Consider the following 22,398-nt stretch of genomic DNA (forward strand, 5'->3'; position numbering starts at 1 on the left):
TGGGACTGCTTGGTCTAACATAATATTTATAAACATGTGTTGTCTGTTTGCTTTTTTTTTAAGATTTATTCATTTATTTGAGAGGGATCATGGCAGTGTGGGGAAGGGGCAGAGGGAGAGAGAATCTCCAGCAGACTCCCCACTGAGTGCAGAGCCAGATGCGGGGCTCAATCTCACAACTCCGAGATCATGACCTGAGCTGAAATCAGGAGTGGGACACTTAACCAACTGAGCCACCCAGGCGCCCCTGTTTGCTTTTTAAGACCACACACTATAGAAGTTCCTATTTCTAATAGCTATGCAATAGAGTATCTTTTTTTCTAACCCCTGTTAGCAATAGGCATTATAGCTCTTTTAAATTTTTGCTGGTCTGGTAGTTTTAAAGTAATAGCTCAGTTTAACTTTAATTTGTATTTATTTCCCTGACTACTGGTAAATGTGTGATTTTTTATTTTTTAATTTTTTTATTTTTTTGATATTAGGATTTGTTCTCCTTGAAGAAATGAATTGCCTATTTACATCTTTTGCCCTCTTGTCAATGTTTAAGAGATGTTTATTACAGATATCATTATTTATCCTGTGCTCATAAGAAGCTTTGAGTTCCCAGTTTACCCCCATCCTCTGGATTCTGAACCCTGGAACTTTCTCCCCTGCAAGGCTCTGTATCTCTCTTAATTAGACCCCAGCCTCTGCCTTCCCAGCTTCTATGGCTCTTCTCTGACACTTTTCCCTTTGACCAGCTCCAGCCTGGTTCTCTCCTGAAGGCCCTGCTTCCCAGGAGCCCCATCTCCCTCACTGAGATGTGGGCTCAACAGGGGCAGTTATCTGTGTCTTTTCCATTCTCTGCCCTATCCCCAGCATCTAAAACAGGGGCCAACATATAAGTGCTCAATAAATATTTTTTTAATGAACCCCATCAATTTTGAAAAGCATTATAGTGTTTTGGTTTAAAATGTAAACTCTGGAGCCAGGCCACCAGAGCTGGAATCACAGCTCTGTTATTTAATACCTGTGTGACCTTGAGCAAACCACTCTGGGCCTCAGTTTCCTTATCCCTAAAATAGAAATCATAGTAGTCGCTACATCAGAGGATTGTTATTAGAATTAAATGAGCACATATATGTGCATTAGTGTCCTAGGGATTTGTAACAAATTACCACAAACTAGATGGCTTAACACAACAGAAATTTATTCTCTCACAGAGAATACTTCTGGAGGCCAGAAGTCCAAAATCAAGGTGTCTGCAGAATCGTGTTTCCTCTGGTTGTAGAGGAGGATCCTTCCTTTCCTTGACTATTCCAGCTTCTGATGGTTGCTGGCAGTCCTTGGCATTCCTTAGCTTTGTAACTGCCATCACTCCAATATCTGATGTCTTCCTTTAATGTCTCTGTGTCTTTACTTGGTGCCTCATCTCTGTGTGTCTTAGTCCAGATTTCCCTCTTCCAAGGATTGCATTCATTGGAGTGAGGGCCCTCCCTAATTCAGTATGACCTCATCTTAGCTTGATCACATCTGCAAAGACCCTGTTTCGAGTAAAGGTCACATTCACAAGAACCAGGGTTAAGACTTCAACGTATCTTTTGGGGGGACATAATTCAACTCAGTACAATATGTAAAATCTTTCAATAGGGCCTGGCCCTTGGGTTCACTCTTGTATTCCTAGTGTCTTCAACAGTGCTGGTATATAGGTGTCCAAAAAAATCTGTTGAATTAGTTAATTGACCAATGCTTTGTCTTCCGTACTACAAATCTATCTTCAAAATCTATCATTTGTCTTTTTGTTTTGTCTTTTCCATTAAAATGTTTTAAGTGTGGTACGCCCAAATGTATTTGTCTTCTTTCCTGTCTTCCTTTTTTTTCTTCTCTTAAAAATAAATTCTGGGTTTGTGGTCTTGGTTAATAAAGTGTCATGCCTCTAGCTCCCAGGTCCCCCTCCCATATTTTACAGATGATAATCTAGACTTTCTTGCAAGAATTTTTACTGTTGTTTTTTTTTAATGAAATGCTTAATCCATACGGAATTAATTTTTGTATTTGGTGTAAGATGGGGCTCTTCTATATTTTCCCACCAGATTGTCGCTTGTGAAATTCTCATTATACTTGGGTCTGAGTCTGGAAATTTCCATTCTGTTACACTGATCTATACATCTTTTCTGTATCAATGCAATATGGTTTGATTTTTTTTTTTTAGTGAAACTGATCTTTCCTCATTTTTCTTCCTTTTCACATTTTCTTGGTATTCTGAGGCCATGTTTATATTTGTCCATATAAACTTTATCCATTTGCATTATTAGGATCCCCCCAAATACATTATTAGGATTACAGTTGGACTTACATTAAATTTATGTATTAAAAATGTATCTGCTTTTGAAATCAAGAAGAGAGAACATAACAGAATGTGCAGAAGGGGAGAACAGAGAGCCTATCATCCCCTAGGGGAGTATGGCTGTTCAGTGTCCCCTTCTCCCAGTGCACTCAACTTGGCGCTCAGCTCTGGGCCTCACAGCTTGTGTCCACTTGCCTGTTGGACAATAGATCCGACCCTAGGACTTGAGAACAGCCTCCTCTGAAGGAGGAATGGCTCATCTGCTCTTATCTTCAGTCTTCACAATCTGTTAAGCATCTGCCCATGGAAAACTCTAAGATTTTACACATGTATGCAAGAATGAACAGGTTCTGGATATTTGCCTCTAAAATTACGTGTCTGGTCAATTTCGTCGTTACACCTGCAATTCCCCTTGACGTTGAAAAGGTGTCATATCACACTGAGGCTGTCTCATTTCACAATTTTTGAAGGTTAATTTTGGTTCAGCATTTTATCCTTCTGAGCCATCAGAACACAATTTTAGTCTTGTTGGGTTCTACGGGGATAATATATTTTTAAAAGTCTAAACCAAATCATCATTGTCATCATCATGCCTGCAGCAAAAGAGAAAAGAAAAACCACTGTTTTACAACTCAGTGATCACTGTTGACAAGCCATTGCTCTGTCTGAAGGTCCAGAGTTGGGCGCTAAGGTTGGAGGAAGGATGGGTTTTGAAAATGTGGTGCCATACCATCACTGGGGGATCAGGTAGAATTAGATCAGGTGGACCAGACAGATCTAGCCTATGGACTAGAAATTTTTAGATTTGAGGTGTGGTCAGATTATGATCATGGTATGTTTCCAGAGGTCACAGCATTGCCCCCAAGTTTATAGAATTGCACAGATGCAAAGAGCTGGAAGGGCCCTCAGAGCTTGTGCACCTGTCATTATCCTCCACCCCACCTCCTCCGTTGTTCACCATCTCAGTGGATGCTTCCCTTACCCAGGGATGTTGGGCTTGGTCATGTGGCTTTCTATGACATGACGTGCAGTGGATGTGGCCTGAGCAGCAGCCTTAGATCTGCTGTGTGCTTTAGGTTGGCATCGTGCCCCCACGATCTGCTAATAGAAGAGCTTTCCCAGGGTAGCAGTTGTCCCTTCAGTTTGATCCCCAGAATGGATGCACCCGGAACAGGCCTAAACCCAACCTGCAGCCTGATGCCAAGCCCAGTCAGCCCACAGCCTGAATCAGAAACACCTAGCCAAACCATCTTATATGCACCAAGACTGCACTTGACCTGCACGTCCATGAGCGTGAGAGTAAATGCTTGTTTTTGTGTCAGCCACTTGGCTTTGGATGGTTTGTCAAGCAGAAGCTGTCTCGTGGAGTCCCTGTTCCTGTTGCAACCCTGTCCCAAACATGTGGCACATAAAGGCTCGGGGGACACCCAAACCCAGTTTCAGTGGCATCTGTTGCAGTCTGAAAGGGGAGTGACACATTTCCCAGCATGCAGCTATGCAGCCCGTTACTTCTAGAGCCAGAAGCCTCCACTCTGAATCCAGACCGTCACCAGTGCTCGGTTGTTGTCATTGGCCACCAAGCATGTCTGGACAGTAACCCTGAGTTACTGGGGCGTCCGCACACTACTCCCGTGCGCCCCTGGGCTCCGGGCTCCTCATCTGTAAAAGGTGAGGCAGAAGCAGAGGCCATCGGGCTCCCCCAGTGCTGCGTTACAAGATGCTGCCGTCCCACGGTGTCCGGGTAGCATGTGTCCACACCTCTGCTCTGCCACGTACAGCTGTGTCTTTCCAGGAAGCAGGTGGCTTAGTTAGCTTTCTTCCTAAACGTTGATCTCCTCATTTGTAAAATGGAATCGGTCATATTTCGTTGAGGAGCACTGCGAATTGAACTAAGATAATGTGTGAAATCAAGTTGGTGCAGTGGCCAGCACCTAGTAGATCTTCAGTCAGATTCTCTTTTTCAGTGACACCTGTGAAGTTTCCATCACCACCTGGGGGCAGGAAGGAGTGTGGACAGCTGTGAGGCCAGCTCTGGCCCTTGTCATGAGGTGGTCAGAGCTGGGACTCTGTTTGAGACGCTTGCCAACTTAAACTCTCAGACATGAGCCACTGTCCCTGGACCAGCCACCACCAGCAGTGTTCTCATGCAAGGGGCTTTTATCTGCGATGCTCTGAGCAGATCACTGCAAGCAGATCCTCACTGTAAGAAATGCTGAAGGAAACTCTTCAGGATGAAGGAGTTTGATACCAGGTGGAGCTCAGATGACCAAGAAGGAATAAGGAATATTGGAAATGGTACAAATCCAATTAAATACAGAAGGCTATTTTTTTTTTTTGTAATTAAAATAGACATATGGGGCGCCTGGGTGGCTCAGTCGGTTAAGCATCTGCCTCCAGCTCAGCATGATCCCGGGGTCCTGGGATCTAGTCTTGCGTTGGGCTCCCTGCTCAGCGGGGAGTCTACTTCTCCCTCTCCCTCTGTGCTCTCTCTCTCTCAAATAAATAAATGGAAAAATCTTTTTAAATGCATATGAGTGCTTAAAGCAAACATTTTCACATTGTCTCAGGCTTTTAATCTATGTAGACATGGAACAAAGGACCAAGAGTAGCTTAGAGGACAGGGGGCCGGGTAAGGCCTAGATGGTCATGAGGGTTCTTCATTTTATGTGAGGTGGTTCAATATGAACTCTAAAAATAGCCTGTGAAAAGGTAGGGGTATATATTATAATCCCCAGGACGGTCACCAAAAGGTGACACAAAAAGGCATAGTGAACAAGTATTCCTCACACGGAGAGATGGGTGGATATTTCCCTGGAATGATGTGGCCTCTTGTTGAAGAACCAGTCTGCAATCTAAGGGACATCCCGGGGATGGCGGGAGTGACGATTTTGTGAATCAGATTATGCCAGGGCCATGGCTTGTCACTCTTTGAGGAACTTTCTTAGGGAGATGCCTCGTAGAAAAGACCAAAGGACTTGACTTGAATGGTTAAATGTTTTGAAATCTGCTTTATAAATGCTGCAGTTTAGGTTTACACTGTGTGGTAAATTGCCTCCAAGGGTCATGATAAATCTGGTTGCTTTGCTGTTGTGTTCATCTTAGAAATGAGAGTGTGCAAAAAGCTCTGGGGACATGTGTGTTTGTAAAGTGCATGCTGCCTCTTCTGGTCCTCACACCCTCTGGGTTTTGCGTCCTGCATGATGCTCTGTGCCCATCAGGGGTTGCACGCCTGCAACCTCTGGACAGGCTGCTCAAGGCACGCCTAACCTCTGTGGTGCTTCACAAGCCTCCAGGCTGTGAAACATTTGCCTACAGACATTTCCTTACTACCCATACATATGTTTTTGTGAAAGGACTGAGCAGGAGGAATTTGCGATGAATAATTCATGTGTAATTGTTTTCAAAATATAAAGTTATTTTTCAAAGAAAGCAACCAATCTATCCGCTTCAGAGTCCCCTTGCCGGTTGGGTGCTTCTGTGTGGGCCGCAGCTTTCCATCGAAACCCTCCTGCCATCCCGTGCTGGGCCAGGCTCTCCCACAGAGCTGGGACAGGGTGCGCGTGCAGATGGCGCCAAGCCGTCAGAATTCCTAGCCAGGCCGCTGCTCAGGTCCCCAGGCGGCCTTTGGGATCGTCCTGGATTCCGGTGCTGCTCTCCACCAGGCCCCTGCAGGCAACGCCACACCTGCATTCCCTTCCCTTTTCACTCAGCTTCCGATCCTGCACCAGACACACCCTGCAGCTTGTTTACTTTAACTCACACACACAAGCCACGCCAAGGCCAGGGCCTGACCAACCGGGCCGTACAGTTACAGCGAACCACTGTCGCATTCTGTTCATTACTGACACTGATACTGAGAATAAGAACAGCCAGTGGTGCCAGCTCCCTGGGTCCTGGTCTCACACACCGCGAAGGATGCACGCAAACAGAAGGAGCCAATGACAGCACACAAGTTGTGGATACACTGCTGCAGCTCAGTGGGTTTACGTTCCTCAGTTCTAGTCTGGAGAGGCCGAGGCAGAAGGCTCCATATCTATAAAGACCTCAGCACAATCCTGGCATGTAATAGGCAATAAGCATGATGATGGTGATGATAGTGATGATGGTGATGATGGTGATGATGGTGATGATGGTGGTGATGATGGTGATGGTGGTGATGATGATGGTGCTGATGGTGATGATGATGGTGATGGTGGTGCTGATGGTGATGGTGGTGATGGTGACAATGATGGTGATGGTGGTTATCGTGGTGATGGTGGTGTTGGTGGTGATGGTGGTGATGATGGTGATGATGGTGATGGTGGTGCTGATGGTGATGATGATGGTGATGATGGCGATGGTGGTGCTGATGGTGATGATGATGGCGATGGTGGTGATGGTGGTGATGGTGGTGTTGGTGGTGATGGTGGTGATGGTGGTGTTGGTGATGGTGGTGATGATGGTGATGATGGCGATGGTGGTGCTGATGGTGATGATGGCGATGGTGGTGCTGATGGTGATGATGACGGTGATGGTGGTGATGATGATGCTGATGGTGATGATGATGGTGAAGATGGTGCTGATGGTGATGATGGTGCTGATGGTGATGATGGTGATGATGATGGTGATGATGGTGCTGATGGTGATGATGATGGTGATGGTGGTGATGATGGTGATGGTGGTGATGGTGACGATGGTGATGATGATGGTGATGGTGGTGCTGATGGTGATGATGATGGTGATGATGGTGATGGTGGTGATGGTGGTGATGGTGGTGTTGGTGGTGATGGTGATGATGATGGTGATGGTGGTGATGGTGGTGATGGTGGTGTTGGTGGTGTTGGTGGTGATGGTGGTGATGGTGGTGATGGTGGTGATGGTGGTGATGATGGTGATGATGGTGGTGATGATGGTGGTGGCAGTGATGAGTACTGTCTCATCTCATCCCCTGTTCCTTTCCCCCTTCGGCTTCCTCCACAGAATGCAGTCAGTGAGGCACTGACCCTACTGTCCTCTGCTCTCCAACTTATGCTGGCTTCTGTGGCACCAGAGCCCCTGACCTGTGTTAATGGCTGATCTCTGTATTCCATGTCCCCTTCCCCTCTGAAAACACAGACAAACTCTTCCTTCAAAACCCATCTCCAGACTCTCTGCTCTCCCAGACAGGTTTCTTTCATCTGTCCTGGGTAAGTTCAGCCATCCTGGATGTCTTTGGCCCTTAGATGCACACATTTTCAAGTGTGATTCAATGTCCTTTTCTGGAAGAAAACCCGTGTTTTCTAATTTAAATTGTGGTGCTTTCAGAGCAGCAGGGATGGTATCTTCTGTCCTGCCTATATTCCCCTCAGCATCCCTTCTGAGGGGAATTCACCTGCAGGTAGGTAACACTGGCCACATTGTTGGCCTACTGGCCACTGACAGAGGGGTGCAGCATCTGCTCCTTGAGCAGCCCAGCGAATCAGTTTCTCCTAGGAAGGCATCATCTAGATAATTCCACTTCACTATGTGCAATTCAGGGAAGTGCATTTTCTCATTTGTCCCTCCACCCGTGCAACCACTCACACAAAATGGAAACCGTTAGTAAGCAGTAGGTTCCGTGTGGTGGAAGGAAGGGACCATGGGTGACTCTCAGTGAGTGCACTCACGTAAGGGGAGGAGAACAGGGTCCATGGATGCGCTCTCCCCCACAAAAAACGCAGTAGCTTGCAGCTTAAACTGTGGATCGTAATGAAACTTCAATAAAAATTTTAGTTTTCCTTCCTCAAACCACCTTGCTTTATTTTGTTCATGTTTCCTAGGATATACGTGAATATAAATCCCACTTTAGGAGACTCGAAACACATGGCAGTGCCGGCAGATGTGAATTTGGATGTTTTGGAAGGCGTGGCCTTTGGAAAGGTTTGCAGTGCTGACTGCAACCACCAGGGCCGGGCCTGCTGAGCGCAAGGCCAGGAGCCCAGTTACTCCCTTGTTCACTCACTCGCTCAACAAACCAACCTTGCACTGGGCCAGGGAGCCAGCCCCCCTTCCCCCGCCCCCAGGGCCCCACCCGCAGGGAGCCTGTGGGTGGAGGCAGATGAGTAACAATCACAGGCTGGAGCACAGGGCCCCCAGTGGTGAGCCCGCTGCAAGGCTGGAGGGGCTCAGTCAGCAGGGAGAGCCTGTGACAACCTAACGGCCTCTCCCTTCACTTTCTTCCTTGCCAGGTACTGGAGGCTAGTGGAATGCCCATGGATGACGACCAGTATGCTCTGCTGACTGCAAAAATAGGATATCAGAAAGAAGGGATGAGTTATCTTGATTTTGCAGCAGGATTTGAAGGTAGCTAATCTCCAGCACCAGCCCTGCTGGGACGCGACTGGTGGCACCTCCAGGCTTGTTGAGCAGTGCCTCGAGGCTGTGGGTTGAAGTAGCGTGAGCTGAGATGCGGAAACAGTGTGTGTTCTAAGACTAGAAACAGACATTTTTGTTTGATTTTTGTCTGACTGTGTTTCGGCCTTTTCTTTTCACTAAACCAAACTGTGAGTGCAGAATTTTGCCTCTACAGACTTCTACAGACTTAGAGCACACACGGTTTCTAAAATTTGCTCCAAAGCCCATGCTCCTTCCATCACGCTTCCTGTCCTTTGAGATTTTTCCTCCTGAGAATAGCTCCTGTTTGTCTGTGGTTAGCGGCACCCATGCACCACCAAGGCAAGCATCCTTCCTCCTTTTCTGTAGAGAAGGACACAGAGAGTCTAAGAGATTCCACGACCCGCCCAAGATCACTCAGCTGCTGGCCCTCCCCTCCCCCTGCCCCAAAGCAGTTGCCAGGAAATTCGTGGCGTACAGCGCAGTCAAGCCTGGAAGCAGGGGCCTCCCATTTGCCCCCGTTCTTGTTCTGCCCCCTGCCCCACACTTGGCAGGGAGAGGACAAGCAGCCGGCGCCCCCATCTCTCTGCCGTGTCATCCTCCCCCTGGTCTCCACTCTTGCTGAAGTTTAGACTGACAAATAAGCCCTCTAGAAAAGCTACAGAAATCACACAAATACGTTGACGGAATACTCTTCTGTTTTGCTGCAAATGCACTCGGGCTGGACAGGGCAGGACATTTTGCCATCCTCCCCACGTTCAGTCTGGGAGATGACGGTGCAGTGTGATGGGTCTCCCCTAGGGACAGTGGCAGCTGGGACTCCTCACCGGGAAAATGCGAAGGTCCCTTTTGACCATCACAGACTAGCATTAGAGTCCTGTCCTAGGGGAGGGGAGGTCCCACGTGCCGGAAAAACAGGCAATTCGAGAAGCCATAGAATTTTAGAATGTTGACACTTTGGGTATATGACATTTTTGAAGGAGCACAAAAAGAAGGAAAAGGAACTCACATTTATTTTAGTGCTTCCAGTGTGCCAGGTGAGTTCATTTTTCACGTGAGAAAGTGGGGCCCAAGGTGAGTCAGTCAGTCACTTGCCCCAGGTCCCAGAGCAGCAGGTCCTTTGCAGAGTGAAAATCTGACTCAATAGCCAACAACTGCTCTTGGCTTCCTCCCTACCCCTGTTCTTTCCCCCCACTCTCCTCCTCCTCCTCTGCCCCCACCAGTCCCCCAGCACTGCCTATCTTCCTGCATAGCCAGACGCTGACAGGGGTGGGGGTAGAGACCTAGGCCCCAGGCTGGCTCCAGGGCGAGGGTCTGGGGTGCGCACAGCAGAGGCGAGTTAAGCAGCAGGGGAAGGTGTGATCTGCCGGGTGTAGTGAACCTGAGGAGGCCACTCCAAGCCCAGGTTAAGGTGAGGTAAAAGCCAGGTTCAAGACTGGACCATAGGATGCCCACGAGCTCCAGATGCTCGGCCCACCTTCCATCCTACAGACCACAGCAGTGGAGAGAGGGTGGTGGCGACACGTGCAGAGAACCACATCTAAAACCAAGTCCGAGGTTTGTAGCCTGGCTTTAAACAAGGCCACACTCACACTATCCCAACCTGGTGGAAATAGCTTGTTTTTTAAGTAGAGATTATAGTTTCTTCCTCTGTTTTAGGGGAGAGAGAGGGCGTAACTCAGTAATTAGCCTGCCAGGCTCTGGAATCTGGCGGGCCAGAGTTCAGTGTTGCTGTCCATGAACTCTGTGACCTTGGGGAAGTTGGAGGAACCCCCTGAACCTCCATCTCTTCATATGTAAAATGGGCAAACTAATAGATATCCTTGCGTGTAAACGAGGCACAAGAAGAGAATCCACCTCTTAAGGTTGTTGAAAAGACCAGCAAATACTTGAAGGCCCCTCTTACAGTGTCCAGCAGATAAGCGGTCAGGAAACACCTGGTGGATTAATGAATGTTGATTGACTTACACAATGCTATGTTTAGGGCACGAGGCTAGGAACCAAAACCAGGCAGGATTTCTCATTCACTGCCTCTGGGAATGGAGGGATGAGCAAGATGTCCTGCCCTGTTGGAAAAATGGACGGGCATGGTGGCCATGGTGTGCTGGCCGACAGTGTGGCCCTGCCATACAGAGAACGAGTCCTTGCAGTGATGGGAGAATGTCCAAGAAACTGAAGGGAAAGAAACCAGATCATAACCAAGTTAATGCTAAGTTCACTTCACAGAGCCTCATTCCCGTCGAGTATTCAGGCAGGATTTGGGACAGGAAGACATTCAGGTTGCAACAGAAATAAAGAGGTAGGCATGCCACTAACGGAAGTCTTCTGGTTTATGTCATTGTTTCAGATGCTAAAATGAAGGGGCCAGAAGTGACCCCATTGCAGACTCCAGTTCTTTCAAAGAATAATTTAGACAGCTACTTTATAACCGCTGAAGAATGCCTGAAGCAGTTCCCCCAGAGACTGAAGGAAGCCTTCCGGGTAAACTATGACCTATCTACTGTTTGGCTTATCTGGACACCTCCCCCCCACCATGCTCCCAGCCCTTCAACCATGCAGGCTGTCACTCTGGGAGCCCGTTATGTTCGGCTCATCATGGGACACACCATAGACTCAGGCTCACCCCTTCTCTCCTTCCTGGGGAGGGGGACTCGGCCTTAACTCTGCAATCCCCTCCCCCCCCTGAGGTCCTTCCCTGCTGCCACTTTGCTGGCTCTGCCTTCTGCCTCTCAAAGGCCTTGGAGAAATAAGGAGGGGATGGGGTGGGGAGGGTCTGGGCAACCTGAGTTACAGGGAATTTAGGATCCATTCATCCCTCGTCTTCACACCACCCATTCACTCACCAGATGAGCATTATACACTTACGATAGGCTGGAATCTCTGCTAAAAGCTGGGGATGAAAGGTAGGAGCTCCATCCATTCTGAGACGCAGATGATTCAGACACATGGGATTGCCGGTTGTAGAGGGAGCTGTAGCCTGCTATGGAGGCACAGGGAAAACAGCCCATTAAGGAGGACTTCCTGGAGGAGGTGGCTCCTGAACCAAAGCCTAAACCCCCAGCATGTGCTGGCCAGAAAAAGGAAGGAGCAAACACTAAAAGAGGGAGCTTGCTCAAGGCAGGCGGCGGACAGGTCATGGGCTTCAGGGAAAAGCTCACTTATCGGTAGGATGGGTTGCATGTGGAAGCTGGAATGGATAAGACAGGAGAAATACACAGTAGCCATTGAAACACAGAGGCAGGTAAAGAACAACTTAACTGCTGTGGTGAGGAGTAAAAGGAGCAGTCAAAGGGGGAAGATCAATTTAATAAGCCGACTGTATTAGCTATAGGGTGGAGGCCCCAGGGTGTGCAGGGGCATGTGGGCGAGGAGGGGTGAGTCCAGAAGAGAAGGGTGGGGAGCAACCTGGGGGTGGAGCTAGCCCCTGCGTGCTTCTGTGTTTCTGAAGCCTCTTCCCTGCACTGACTGCCAATTGGAGATGCATTTTGGTTACCAAGCTCCCATTTAAAAATAAATGTATTTATGATGACTGTCTAGCTTGGATTTGCAGGATGGTTCTGACTTTGAACATTCTGTCCAGCCATCAGACCCTGCATCCTAATTCTTGGTTTGAAAAGCTGTGGTCCCCGTAAGTGTACGCAGAGAAGGGCTGGTCCTCAGTACTCGATCTGAGCGAATGCCCAGCCCCGGGGAGCACAGAGCAGGCCGGGGTCAGGTAGAGGGTCGAGAGCCTGGTTTTCTGAAGAAGGAAGGCCTGGCTGAGGGCGAGAGGGCAGAAGGGGAGGCAGAGAGGCCCCGGTATCAAGCGTCCCCTCTGCGCCCATCAGCAGAGGGCCAGAGTGGCCCAGAGGGGTCCCAGGACAGCACCCCTCTGCTGCCCTTACTCAGGGCACTAACTCCCCCACTCTGTTGCAAGCCAGACCCCGTTTTCTGGCCTCTCCCTCCACCTGTCTCCTCTGCACACCTTTCCTGGTGGGGTACTCAGTGGGGAGAGCCAAGCTCTGTGCTTGCACCACTGTTTTCCTACCTTTGGTCCCCATGCAGCTTGGTGACAGCGCACACATGTCCCGTATTTCCCAGTGATCTTTAGTTTAAATAATTACACAGTGAACTGATTCAATGAACACTTGCTGACACCCACTCTATCCTACCAAGAGTTTATAATCTAGTGGTTGAGACAAAGAAGTGAACCTCTAATTGCCAGAGTTTGCATGGTCTGTACTAGGATGCGGGTGACGTCTGGGGTCATTGCACATTTGCTTGTTGTCCTCACAGGTGGGCGTGGACGAGGCAAAGTGTGTGCCTTGATTTTTGAATGGGAAGGGACAGTCACTTTACTTACTTTATTGAGTTCCTATTCATGAGAAATTCTTGAACGTCTCTCCTCGTCAATAATGAAAAACCTGACTTGAATTAGTTTAAAATACAATCACAGCTGCTGCTGCTGTTGGCCCAATAATTCTGTAGCCGAATGAGGCCATATCAGCGCTCAGCTGGGGTCACAGCCACAGCTCAGGCCAAAAACCGTGAAGAGCTGAGGACATAATTCATCTTTTCTCCCTGACGGTGGTGAGGAAAGCAGGCCCAGAGAGCCCCTGGGTGACCCAGGGACACGACCTGACCACGGGTTCTCTGTTGGCCCCTGTGGGCTCCCTCAGCCCAGGGACAACGTCTCTGCAGGGTCAGGCATATGTCCATGGATGCAGGTTTATATTTTAAAACAATCAGGACCTACCCCTCCCCCCCCCCACACACAAATGGGATCATTCTATACATACATTTCTCAACTTCATTTTTCAATTCATGGTCTGTCCTCGACATTGGACCTTGGGGGCTGGCCTCAGCATGTAGCCCTGATCAGAGCATCCCCTTTGCTGGTCCCCTTAGGGCCAGCCTCAGTCCTGCCTGATTGGCCTGTGGGCCCCAGTTCTGCACTGGCTGGGACTGCCTCTCCAGCTGCACCTTGACCCCTCTCCTCCTCACTTCACACTCCAGCCAGTGTTCTTCCTCACCTTCATGTCTTTGCACATTCTGTTCCTTTGCCTGGACTGCCAGTCCAACCCCTTTGATCAGTTAACTCCTACCCAAGCTCTGATCTTTCTTAAGTGCTCCGTGCTTCCCCTTGCCTTCAGATCTGTGGGGAGATCGGCTGCCGTCCGTTCCCCTCCCAGCACAAGTGCACGTGGACTTGTAATCCTATGAGACATTAGGGCTGAGTTGTTCCTGAATCATCCACAGTAACTCAAACGGCCACCACAGTGCCTGCCATGTAATACGTGATCGATATGTATTTGTTGAATGAATAAAAGACCTCACATTCCATGCCAGGCAGTGAACTGGCAGGATTACCTACGTGGCCTCATTTGTTTAAATCCTTACCTACCCTATCAAGTAGGCATTAGCATCCCCATTTAGCAGCTGGAGAAACCAGGGGTCTAATATGGGGAGAAACTTACCCAAAGCCACGTGTCTAGTAGAGGTTGCATCTGTGTGACTCCAATAAAATTAGGAGTCTTCATTCTGGGGAGCCAAAGACCAAGATGTGGGGAATGATGAAGGTTTTTATATTTGTGAAGATTATCAACGTGGGTTCCATGGCATGTGACTGTCCCCATCATCCGGCAGTCCAGGCTGGAGGAGTGAGAGCTCCCAAAAGCAGGAGTGGGAAGGCTGCCCCTTCCTCATTCTGGAGACGAGTCCATCTGTGCGGGGTTTTATGTGTGTTGTCGGCGGGGTTCAGAAGGAAGTGCTTTGACGTGTGTGTTTTGTTTTTAGGACCCCTACTCTGCCTTCTTTAAAATAGACACTGACAGGGATGGCGTAATCAACATGCATGATCTTCACAGATTGCTACTGCACTTACTGTTCAATCTTAAAGACGAAGACTTTGAGCGTTTCCTGGGCCTTCTTGGCTTGAGACTCAGCGTCACTCTAAATTATCGGGAATTTCGAAATCTGTGTGAGGAGGGAACATTCAGAACAGATGATGCGCCTCAAAGACTCATTAGGTAAGAGGGCAGTGTGGCTCAGCGCCTTTGCCCGCACCCAGTCTGGCACTCCCGCTGTGCCCACAGGGTTGGGGGGGAGCAGAATTGCCCCCGGGAGCAATTATTTTGTCTTTTTGGTGGTTCCAGAAAAATCACACAAGGAATATGCGATCAATGTAAAAAAGCTAGAAATTACAGGTGCAGATTAGAAGGTACAACCTCACCTAGCCACCCATAAGCACCATGTTGGCATTTCACCGTGAATCATGCCAGTCTTCTTTCAAGGCACACAAATACAGATACTTACATATTTTCTCTTATAAAGTGGGGGTCAGGTGTATATGCGTGTTGCTCAGCCTTCCAAGACCTCTTGGCACCCTGCCCTTTGTCCGATCTGTGTTGGGCCACTCCGAGGGGCTGCACACTAACACTTGTCAAGAGAACACTCATCCAGCTACTAACACGTCAGCCCACGCAATCTGTGTGAATTGGGGAACCACGGAACCCCTTATGGTAATTGATGGAAACAGTATCATTTCAGGCTTTTCTTGTGAATGTAAACATATACATACACAGTTGACCCTTGGGGCACCTGGGTGGCTCAGTTGGTTAAGCGACTGCTTTCGGCTCAGGTCATGATCCTGGAGTCCCTGGATCGAGTCCCGCATCGGGCTCCCTGCTTGGCAGGGAGCCTGCTTCTCCCTCTGACCCTCCTCCCTCTCATGCTCTCTCTATCTCATTCTCTCTCTCTCAAATGAAAAAAAAAAAAAGTCTTAAAAAAAACCAAAAACACACAGTTGACCCTTGAGCAACACAGCATACTTCAACCCTGCAAGTTGACTTATATGTGGATTTTTTTTATACATACAGTACAGTACTATAAACGTGTTTTCTCTTCCTTATGATTTTCTTTCTTTTTTAAGATTATTTATTTATTTGACAGACAGAGACAGTGAGAGAGGGAACACAAACAAGGGGAGTGGGAAAGGGAAAAGCAGGCTTCCCGCGGAGCAGGGAGCCCCATGCGGGGCTTGATCCCAGGACTCTGGAATCATGATCTGAGCCGAAGGCAGACACATAACGACTGAGCCACCCAGGCGCCTCTGATTTTCTTTTTTTTTAAGATTTTTTTTTTATTTGAGAGAGAGAGATCGAGAGAGCACGAGGAAGGGAGGGGCAGAGGGAGAAGCAGACTCCCCACTGAACTGGGAGCCTGATGTGGGGCTCGATCCCAGGACCCCGGGTTCATGACCCAAGCCGAAGGTAGGCACTTAACCCACTGAGCCACCCAGGTGCCCCTTCTTCCTTATGATTTTCTTAACATTTTCTCTTCCCTGGCTTTATTGTGAGAATACAGCATATTTATACATGTAATATATACAATATCGGCTAATCGATTGTGTTCTCTGTAAGGCTTCCAGTCAACAGTAAGCTATTAGTAGTTAATCTGGGGGGGGGGGTCCGAACTTCTTTGGGGATTTTCGACTTGTGGGGGTTGGTGCTCCTAACCCCCTCACTGTTCAAGGATTGACTGAATATCTTTTTCTTTTTATAAATCTGGGGTCAGCTGTGCAACTGTTTGGGGAGATGCAAGGACCCTTCCAGCTCTTTCCCAGGCAGTGCTCCACCCCCGGCCCCTGTCCACTCCATGCCAGCCTCCTTCCCGGTGAGGAGGGGAGTCTGCATGTCCAACCCAACTGGAACTCCATTTGTCTCCTCCATTTCTCCCAATGAGAGCATACGCCCCCTTAAGCAGTAACAGCAATGCCAATACCATCTACTCCATTGAGATCTGTTGAATGCCAACAAGCTTGAATGAAGAAGCCATTCAGCCACTCCTGGACCAATACTACTATTTTTGGAAGCATTACCATCCACTATGATAACGCAGAGATGTGTTTTCTGCATGATAGTAACATTCACTAGGCTGTTCTGCCCTTGAGGTACCAGTGGCCTACTCCGTCCACCAGGCAAGGGAGCTCCCTGGAGCCCTCAGGAGCCCCCATTGCTGGGCCAGATTGCATGATACTTGGCTAGGCTGCAGAAGCCCTCTGATACTGCTCTTTAGTTTTTCTCTCTGAATTCATTGGTTTTATTTTGCCTGTACTTTGAGAAAAGCCAGCCAGAAAGAAAACAACTGTAGTCTCTCTCTAAGTGAAATGATCATATAGCATGTGAATTGGACACCTGCTTCCAATTGCTCAAGTTCTGAGGAGTTTTAATATGAGACTTGATTGCTTAACATTAAAACAATACAAAAATATCCTTCCCAAAGAATTTTCTGGAGAATGTATGCAGAATGAACCTAGAAAATTTCAACCACAAAGCGCCATCTTCCCATTCAAATGACTCAGCCTTCTTATTTGTATGTATGCCTTCATTCAACAAATATTTACTGAGGGTCTGCTATGTGCTAGATGTTGCCCCGGGACGAGGTGATACAAAGATGAATAAGGTTCCTTTTGAAGGAGGTAATGGCCATATATGGGACAGGTACAAAAATAAAGAGCTACACTGAAATGTAAGGTTGTCTGAAGTACCACAGAGATGGGAGCAGCTAAGCCTGCTTGAGGTACACAGGAAAAGTGGGACATCTGAGTGGGATCTTGAGGTGAGAGTAGGAGTTTGTCAGGTGCAGACTACCAGACGGCAGTTCAAGGCCAGAGAGCGGCACTTACAAAATCTGCAGTGGGAATGTCGAGCACATTCGGGAAATGAGGAGAGGCTATGTGTGCAGAAGTGGCATGCACGGACGGTGGGGCATGGTAGGAGGGGAATCCTGGAGAGGCAGGAGGGCCAGCTGAGAAGGGGCCAGAGAACCGAGCTGGGGAGTTCATGATTTACCAGTAGACAGGAGAGGGTTTTGTGCTATGGAGGGAGGGGGTCACATCATGCTGCAGAAAGATCCTTCAGCAGCCCCAGAGCAGAGCATAGATGTAAAGGAGGAGAGCCTGCAGCCCAGGGAGACCCAGTGTGGCCTCCAAGGGTCTGGGAGAGATAGTGCAGAGACCCCAACTAAGGCACTGCTTTAGAAATCCAGACCCTCCCATGGCCAGACCCCATGCCCATGCTTTGTGAAGACATATCCTTTAATACCCTCAAAGCGGGGGGCAGGGGAGGGACTACTAGTTGACTTTCCAGATAAGGGACCCAGGTGATGGGTGGGGGGCCAAGATGTGAACCCAGGGTGCCATTTGGAGGGGCCCCTTTCTCTGCCTAGAGATCTCACCCTCCTTCACCCGCCCACTACACGAGCCTCTCTTTCCTCCACCGGCCAAACCTCAGTGCCATCCCTTTCTGGAAGTCATCCCAACCTCTTGCCGGGGCACCTCTGCCTTCTGGGCCTTCTTCACTTGCCAATGACATTATCAAAACACAATACTTTTGAAAACTTTGAGGGTTGTAAATTGGTTGAAGAGAGTAAGACCATCTTGTTTGATTGCAAAACATTTTCATTTTTAGATGTATAAATACTAATTAAAATGATTGGTCCAATGACCTGTTTCATTTTTATATTCTCTCTTCCCTTCCAGTCTCTTCCCTTGTTTAAGACACACCTCCCTGTCCATTTATCTACTGACAACCCACATCAAGTGCATTTTGGTGCATGTATATCATAGACAATGAAACAACACTGTCACGTGTCCTTTTAGCAAAATTAGACGCTTCAGCTTCTTGTCACAAAATACTGTATGATCAGGTCCTTCCTGTTGGATGGCTAGCTGAATTTAAAATACCAAATTTACCTTTTGTTCTTAGAAATATATCATTCACTTGTTAAGAGATTTGGCATATATGATCAGTTTCACCATCATCACTGGAATCCAGAGTGTTCTGTCTGTGTGCACTCCTCTTCCAGTTCATCTGATCATTGGGAAACAGCTTCTTTTTTTTTTTTTTAAAGATTTTATTTATTTATTTGACAGAGAGAGAGATAGCGAGAGCAGGAACACAAGCAGGGGGAGTGGGAGAGGGAGAAGCAGGCTTCCCGCCGAGCAGGGAGCCCGATGCGGGGCTCGATCCCAGGACCCTGGGATCATGACCTGAGCCGAAGGCAGACGCTTAACGACTGAGCCACCCAGGCGCCCAGGGAAACAGCTTCTTATCTCAGTTTTCTTCCCTCTGCCATTTGAGCATGAAATAAGCATTCTGAATTTCTCACTGTGTTCAATGAAAACTAACAGAAGACTACAAAGATGGTGTCGCTGTCTCCTTTATACACTTCTTGAAAGATGCTGGTATACTTTGGGCAGTGCAATCAGGAGACTGGGGAGTGATTCATTTCAATATCATGTCCTCAGCTAGGCGATTCCCCTCATTTTTTGTTTTCTTATTGCTGTTTTAGTCTCGTTTCTTAGGATAGTTGGAAACAATGAGTAATGATTGACCATTTCTTAGGATAATGAAATCGATCTAGTAAAATTGAAATCAAGATCACTAAGACCCCATATATATATATATGAGAGTATATATATATCAGTGAATCCATGTAGTATTGTGATAGAATGAGTTTTATCTCATCAAGAAAATAAATACCTTTTTTGTTGTTCTTTGAAGGAGCTCTAAGAAAAACTGAAAGTCATGAATGCCAGTTCCTTCCATTTTCTGGATCATATAGAATTGTTATTTCTTCCTTAAATATTTGATATAATTCACCAAAGAAGTGATCACGTCCTGGAGTTTCCTTTGTTGGAAATACTTGAACTCTGAATCTAGTTAATTTAATAGTTAGATCACCCACGATTTCTCTTCCTTTTTGAATGAGTTTTTGCAGTTTGTGTTTTTTTGAGTATCAGTCCATTTCATCTAAGCTGTTAAATTCATGGGAATAAAGTTGTTCATTTTATTCCTCCTTTCTTATTCTTTTAATATTTGTGGCATCTTTAGCAATGTCCCTTCTTTCATTTCTGATATTGGTAGTTGGTGACTTCTCTCCTTTTTTCTTGATCTGGTTAGCTAAAGATTTATCATTTTATTGATATTTTCAAAGAACCACTTTTTTGCTTCATTAATTCTACTCTATTGTTTTTCTGTTTAAATTTTATTGATTTCTCTTCTTTATGATTTCCTGCTTTCTTCTTGCTTTGAGTATAGTTTGCTCTTCTTTTTTATTTTCTTAAGTTTGGAAACTCAGATTTTTTATTCAGGTTCTTTCTTTTTTAAGAGAAACTCTAAGTGCTGTCAATTTCCTTATAGGCACAGAGTTGGCTACATTCTGCAGACTTGGATATGTTATGGTTTTAATTTTCATTCCGTTAAAAATATTATCTAATTTCCCTAGAGACTTTCTTTTGATCCACAATTATTTAAAAGTGTGTTTTTGTCAATTTCAAAAATATTTGCATGGTTTCAAACTATCTTTCTGTAATTGATTCCTAGTTTAATTCTGTTGTGGTCAGAATACATGCTTTGTATGATTTTATTTATTTGACATTTATTTATTTTATGACCCTAGAGATGGTCTGTGTTGGTATCCATGATTCCATGGATACTTGACAAGAATGTGTATTTGGCTCTTGTTGGGCAGAGTGTGCCAATGAGATCAAGTTGCTTAATAGTGTTCAGGTCTTCTGTGTTCTTGCTTATTTTCTATTTGTTCTATCAGTTACTAAGAGAGGAGTCTTGAAGTCTCCAAAAACAGTTATGCATTTGTCTATACCTCCTTCCAGGTCTATCCATTTATGCTTCATGCATTTTGATATCTGAGAAAAATAGCATATTTATACTTATCATTTCTGCCTCTCTTCCTGTATTTCTGAAGTTCTAAGTTTCTCTCTGCTATCATTTTCCTTCCTCTGAAGAACTTCCTTCAGCAAGTCTTTTAGAGCATGTCTACTGGAGACAAATTGTCTTAGTCTTCCTTCACTGAGAAGACCTCTCTTGCTCCTTCATTCCCAACATGTATTTTTGCTGGGTATAGAATTCTGGGTCAACAGTTGTTTTCACAGCACTTTGCAACTATTATTCCATTGCTTTCAGGCCTCCATGGTTTGTGGTGAGGAGTCTGCAGTCATTCAGATGGTCTTGCACCCTACATGGCACCTGTCGTTTTCCTCAAGTTGCTTTTAAGACTTTTTGCTTTATCTTTGGTTTTGAGTAGTTTTAGTATGATGTGTTTGAGCATGACTTTCTATGTTTATCTTTTTTGGGGCTTACCGAACTTCTTGAATCTGTAAATTTGTGTTTTTCATCAAGTTTAGAAAGGTTCCAGCAATTATTTCCTCACATTTTAAAATTTTTGGGTACCAATCTCTCCCTCCTTCCCTTGTTATATCCAAATGACATGAATGTCAGACTTTGGGATTTTGTATCACAAGTCCCTATATTAGTCCCTGGGGCTATATTATTCTCTCTTCTTTTTCTGTTGATCAAATTGGATTAATTCTATTCATCTGTCTTCAAGTTCACTGACTCACTCCTCTGTCATCTGCATTCTGTCAATCCATGAGCCAATCCAGTGAAAATTTTATTTCAGTTGTATTTTTCAGTTCTAAAGTTTCCATTTGGTGTTTGTCTTCCCCCAGCCTTTTTTTTTTTTTTTTAAGCTTCTATTTCTTGGCTCAGAACATCCGTCTTTCCACTTATTTCAAGGTCATTTACTCTTACTTCATGGTTATCATAGCTGCTTTAAAATATGATAATTTCAACATCTGGGTCATCTTGGATTTGGGTTTCTGTTGCCTTTTACCTTGAAAGTTGTTGGGATTTTCCTGGTTCTTTGTATGTCAAGTGATTTTGGATTGTATCCTGGATACTTTTAATATTATATTATGATATTCTGGCCCTGTTAAAATCCTCAGTAGCGTGTTGATTTGTTTTTTATTTATTTTTTTAAGCAGACAATCAATCCAGTTAGGTTCAGACTGTAAGTCCTGGCCTGCCTTCTGTGGTTTCCCTGTCAGTTTAATTTCAAGGTCACGGCAACACTAGCAGGCCAGCCCATGTGTACAGCACCCAGGGGCAAGTCTTCACTATGCAGCAGTCAAGTTCTCAAGGTTTCTGCTCTGCTGCTTTGGGCTAGTTTCACACATGTGCACAGCAGAGGTGAACCTGGGACTTCCTGTACAGATTTGGGCAGCCTATTTTCCAGATCGCTCCTCTCTATTTCTCCCCACACTCTACAGCCCCCAGAAGGGGCCTTAGTTTTTGGTCTTCTGACTGGAAACTAGGTTTTAGCCTACCTGTACTGTTATGTACTTCCTATGACTGGGTCCACCCCCAGGGCAACATGGTGAGAGAAAAACAATAATGTGGATACCTTCCACATTCCTTGAACACAGAGCATGTCCTCTGGTGAAAGAGAAGAGTTGCAGTTTTAGGGACCTACCTGGCCACTACTACTACTGCTGGCCCTGTCACAAAAGTGCAGTTTTGTAACTGGGAGTCCTGGGATCAGGACCAGAAGGGTGAAAAGAGACAAAACAGGCGTCCTACCCCCATACTCTTTGTACTTCAGGACCTTCCTTCCGAGTTCTTTGGTCAGAAGAACAGGCTTTCTTTTGGAGCTTTTTTAGTCCATGCCTGCTGCACAGTTCCAGAATCAGGACTGCCCTTAAGCCTATGCTGGGAATATGGGTGGTAAAGAACCCACGAAACTCACACTCTATCAGTTATTCTTCAAGTTTTGATTTCCCTCTCCATCAGCCTCCTATTGTTTAATTTTTAGTGTTCTCGGGGTTACTTTTTGTATTCTGTCTAAAGTTTTTAGTTGTAATCAGTGGGGGACAGAGGATGGGAGTGTGCTTATTCCACCTT

General features: G+C 46.4%; 1 protein-coding gene across 1 annotated transcript in view; it reads left to right on the top strand.

The window, feature by feature from the left end:
- The window catches only part of EFCAB6 (EF-hand calcium binding domain 6), a 206,828-nt gene that overhangs the window by 110,517 nt on the left and 73,913 nt on the right, over positions 1-22,398 (top strand). Inside the window, exons 16-18 of the mRNA XM_045866745.2 lie at positions 8,512-8,626; positions 11,004-11,137; positions 14,432-14,664. Of these exons, the coding sequence (XP_045722701.2) occupies positions 8,512-8,626; positions 11,004-11,137; positions 14,432-14,664 (482 nt within the window). The remainder of the gene's footprint in view (positions 1-8,511; positions 8,627-11,003; positions 11,138-14,431; positions 14,665-22,398) is intronic.

This window comes from Mirounga angustirostris, unplaced genomic scaffold (assembly GCF_029215605.1).
Source record: "Mirounga angustirostris isolate CCGP_5_RB_7025 unplaced genomic scaffold, mMirAng1.0.hap1 SCAF_5, whole genome shotgun sequence".
NCBI lineage: Eukaryota > Metazoa > Chordata > Mammalia > Carnivora > Phocidae > Mirounga > Mirounga angustirostris.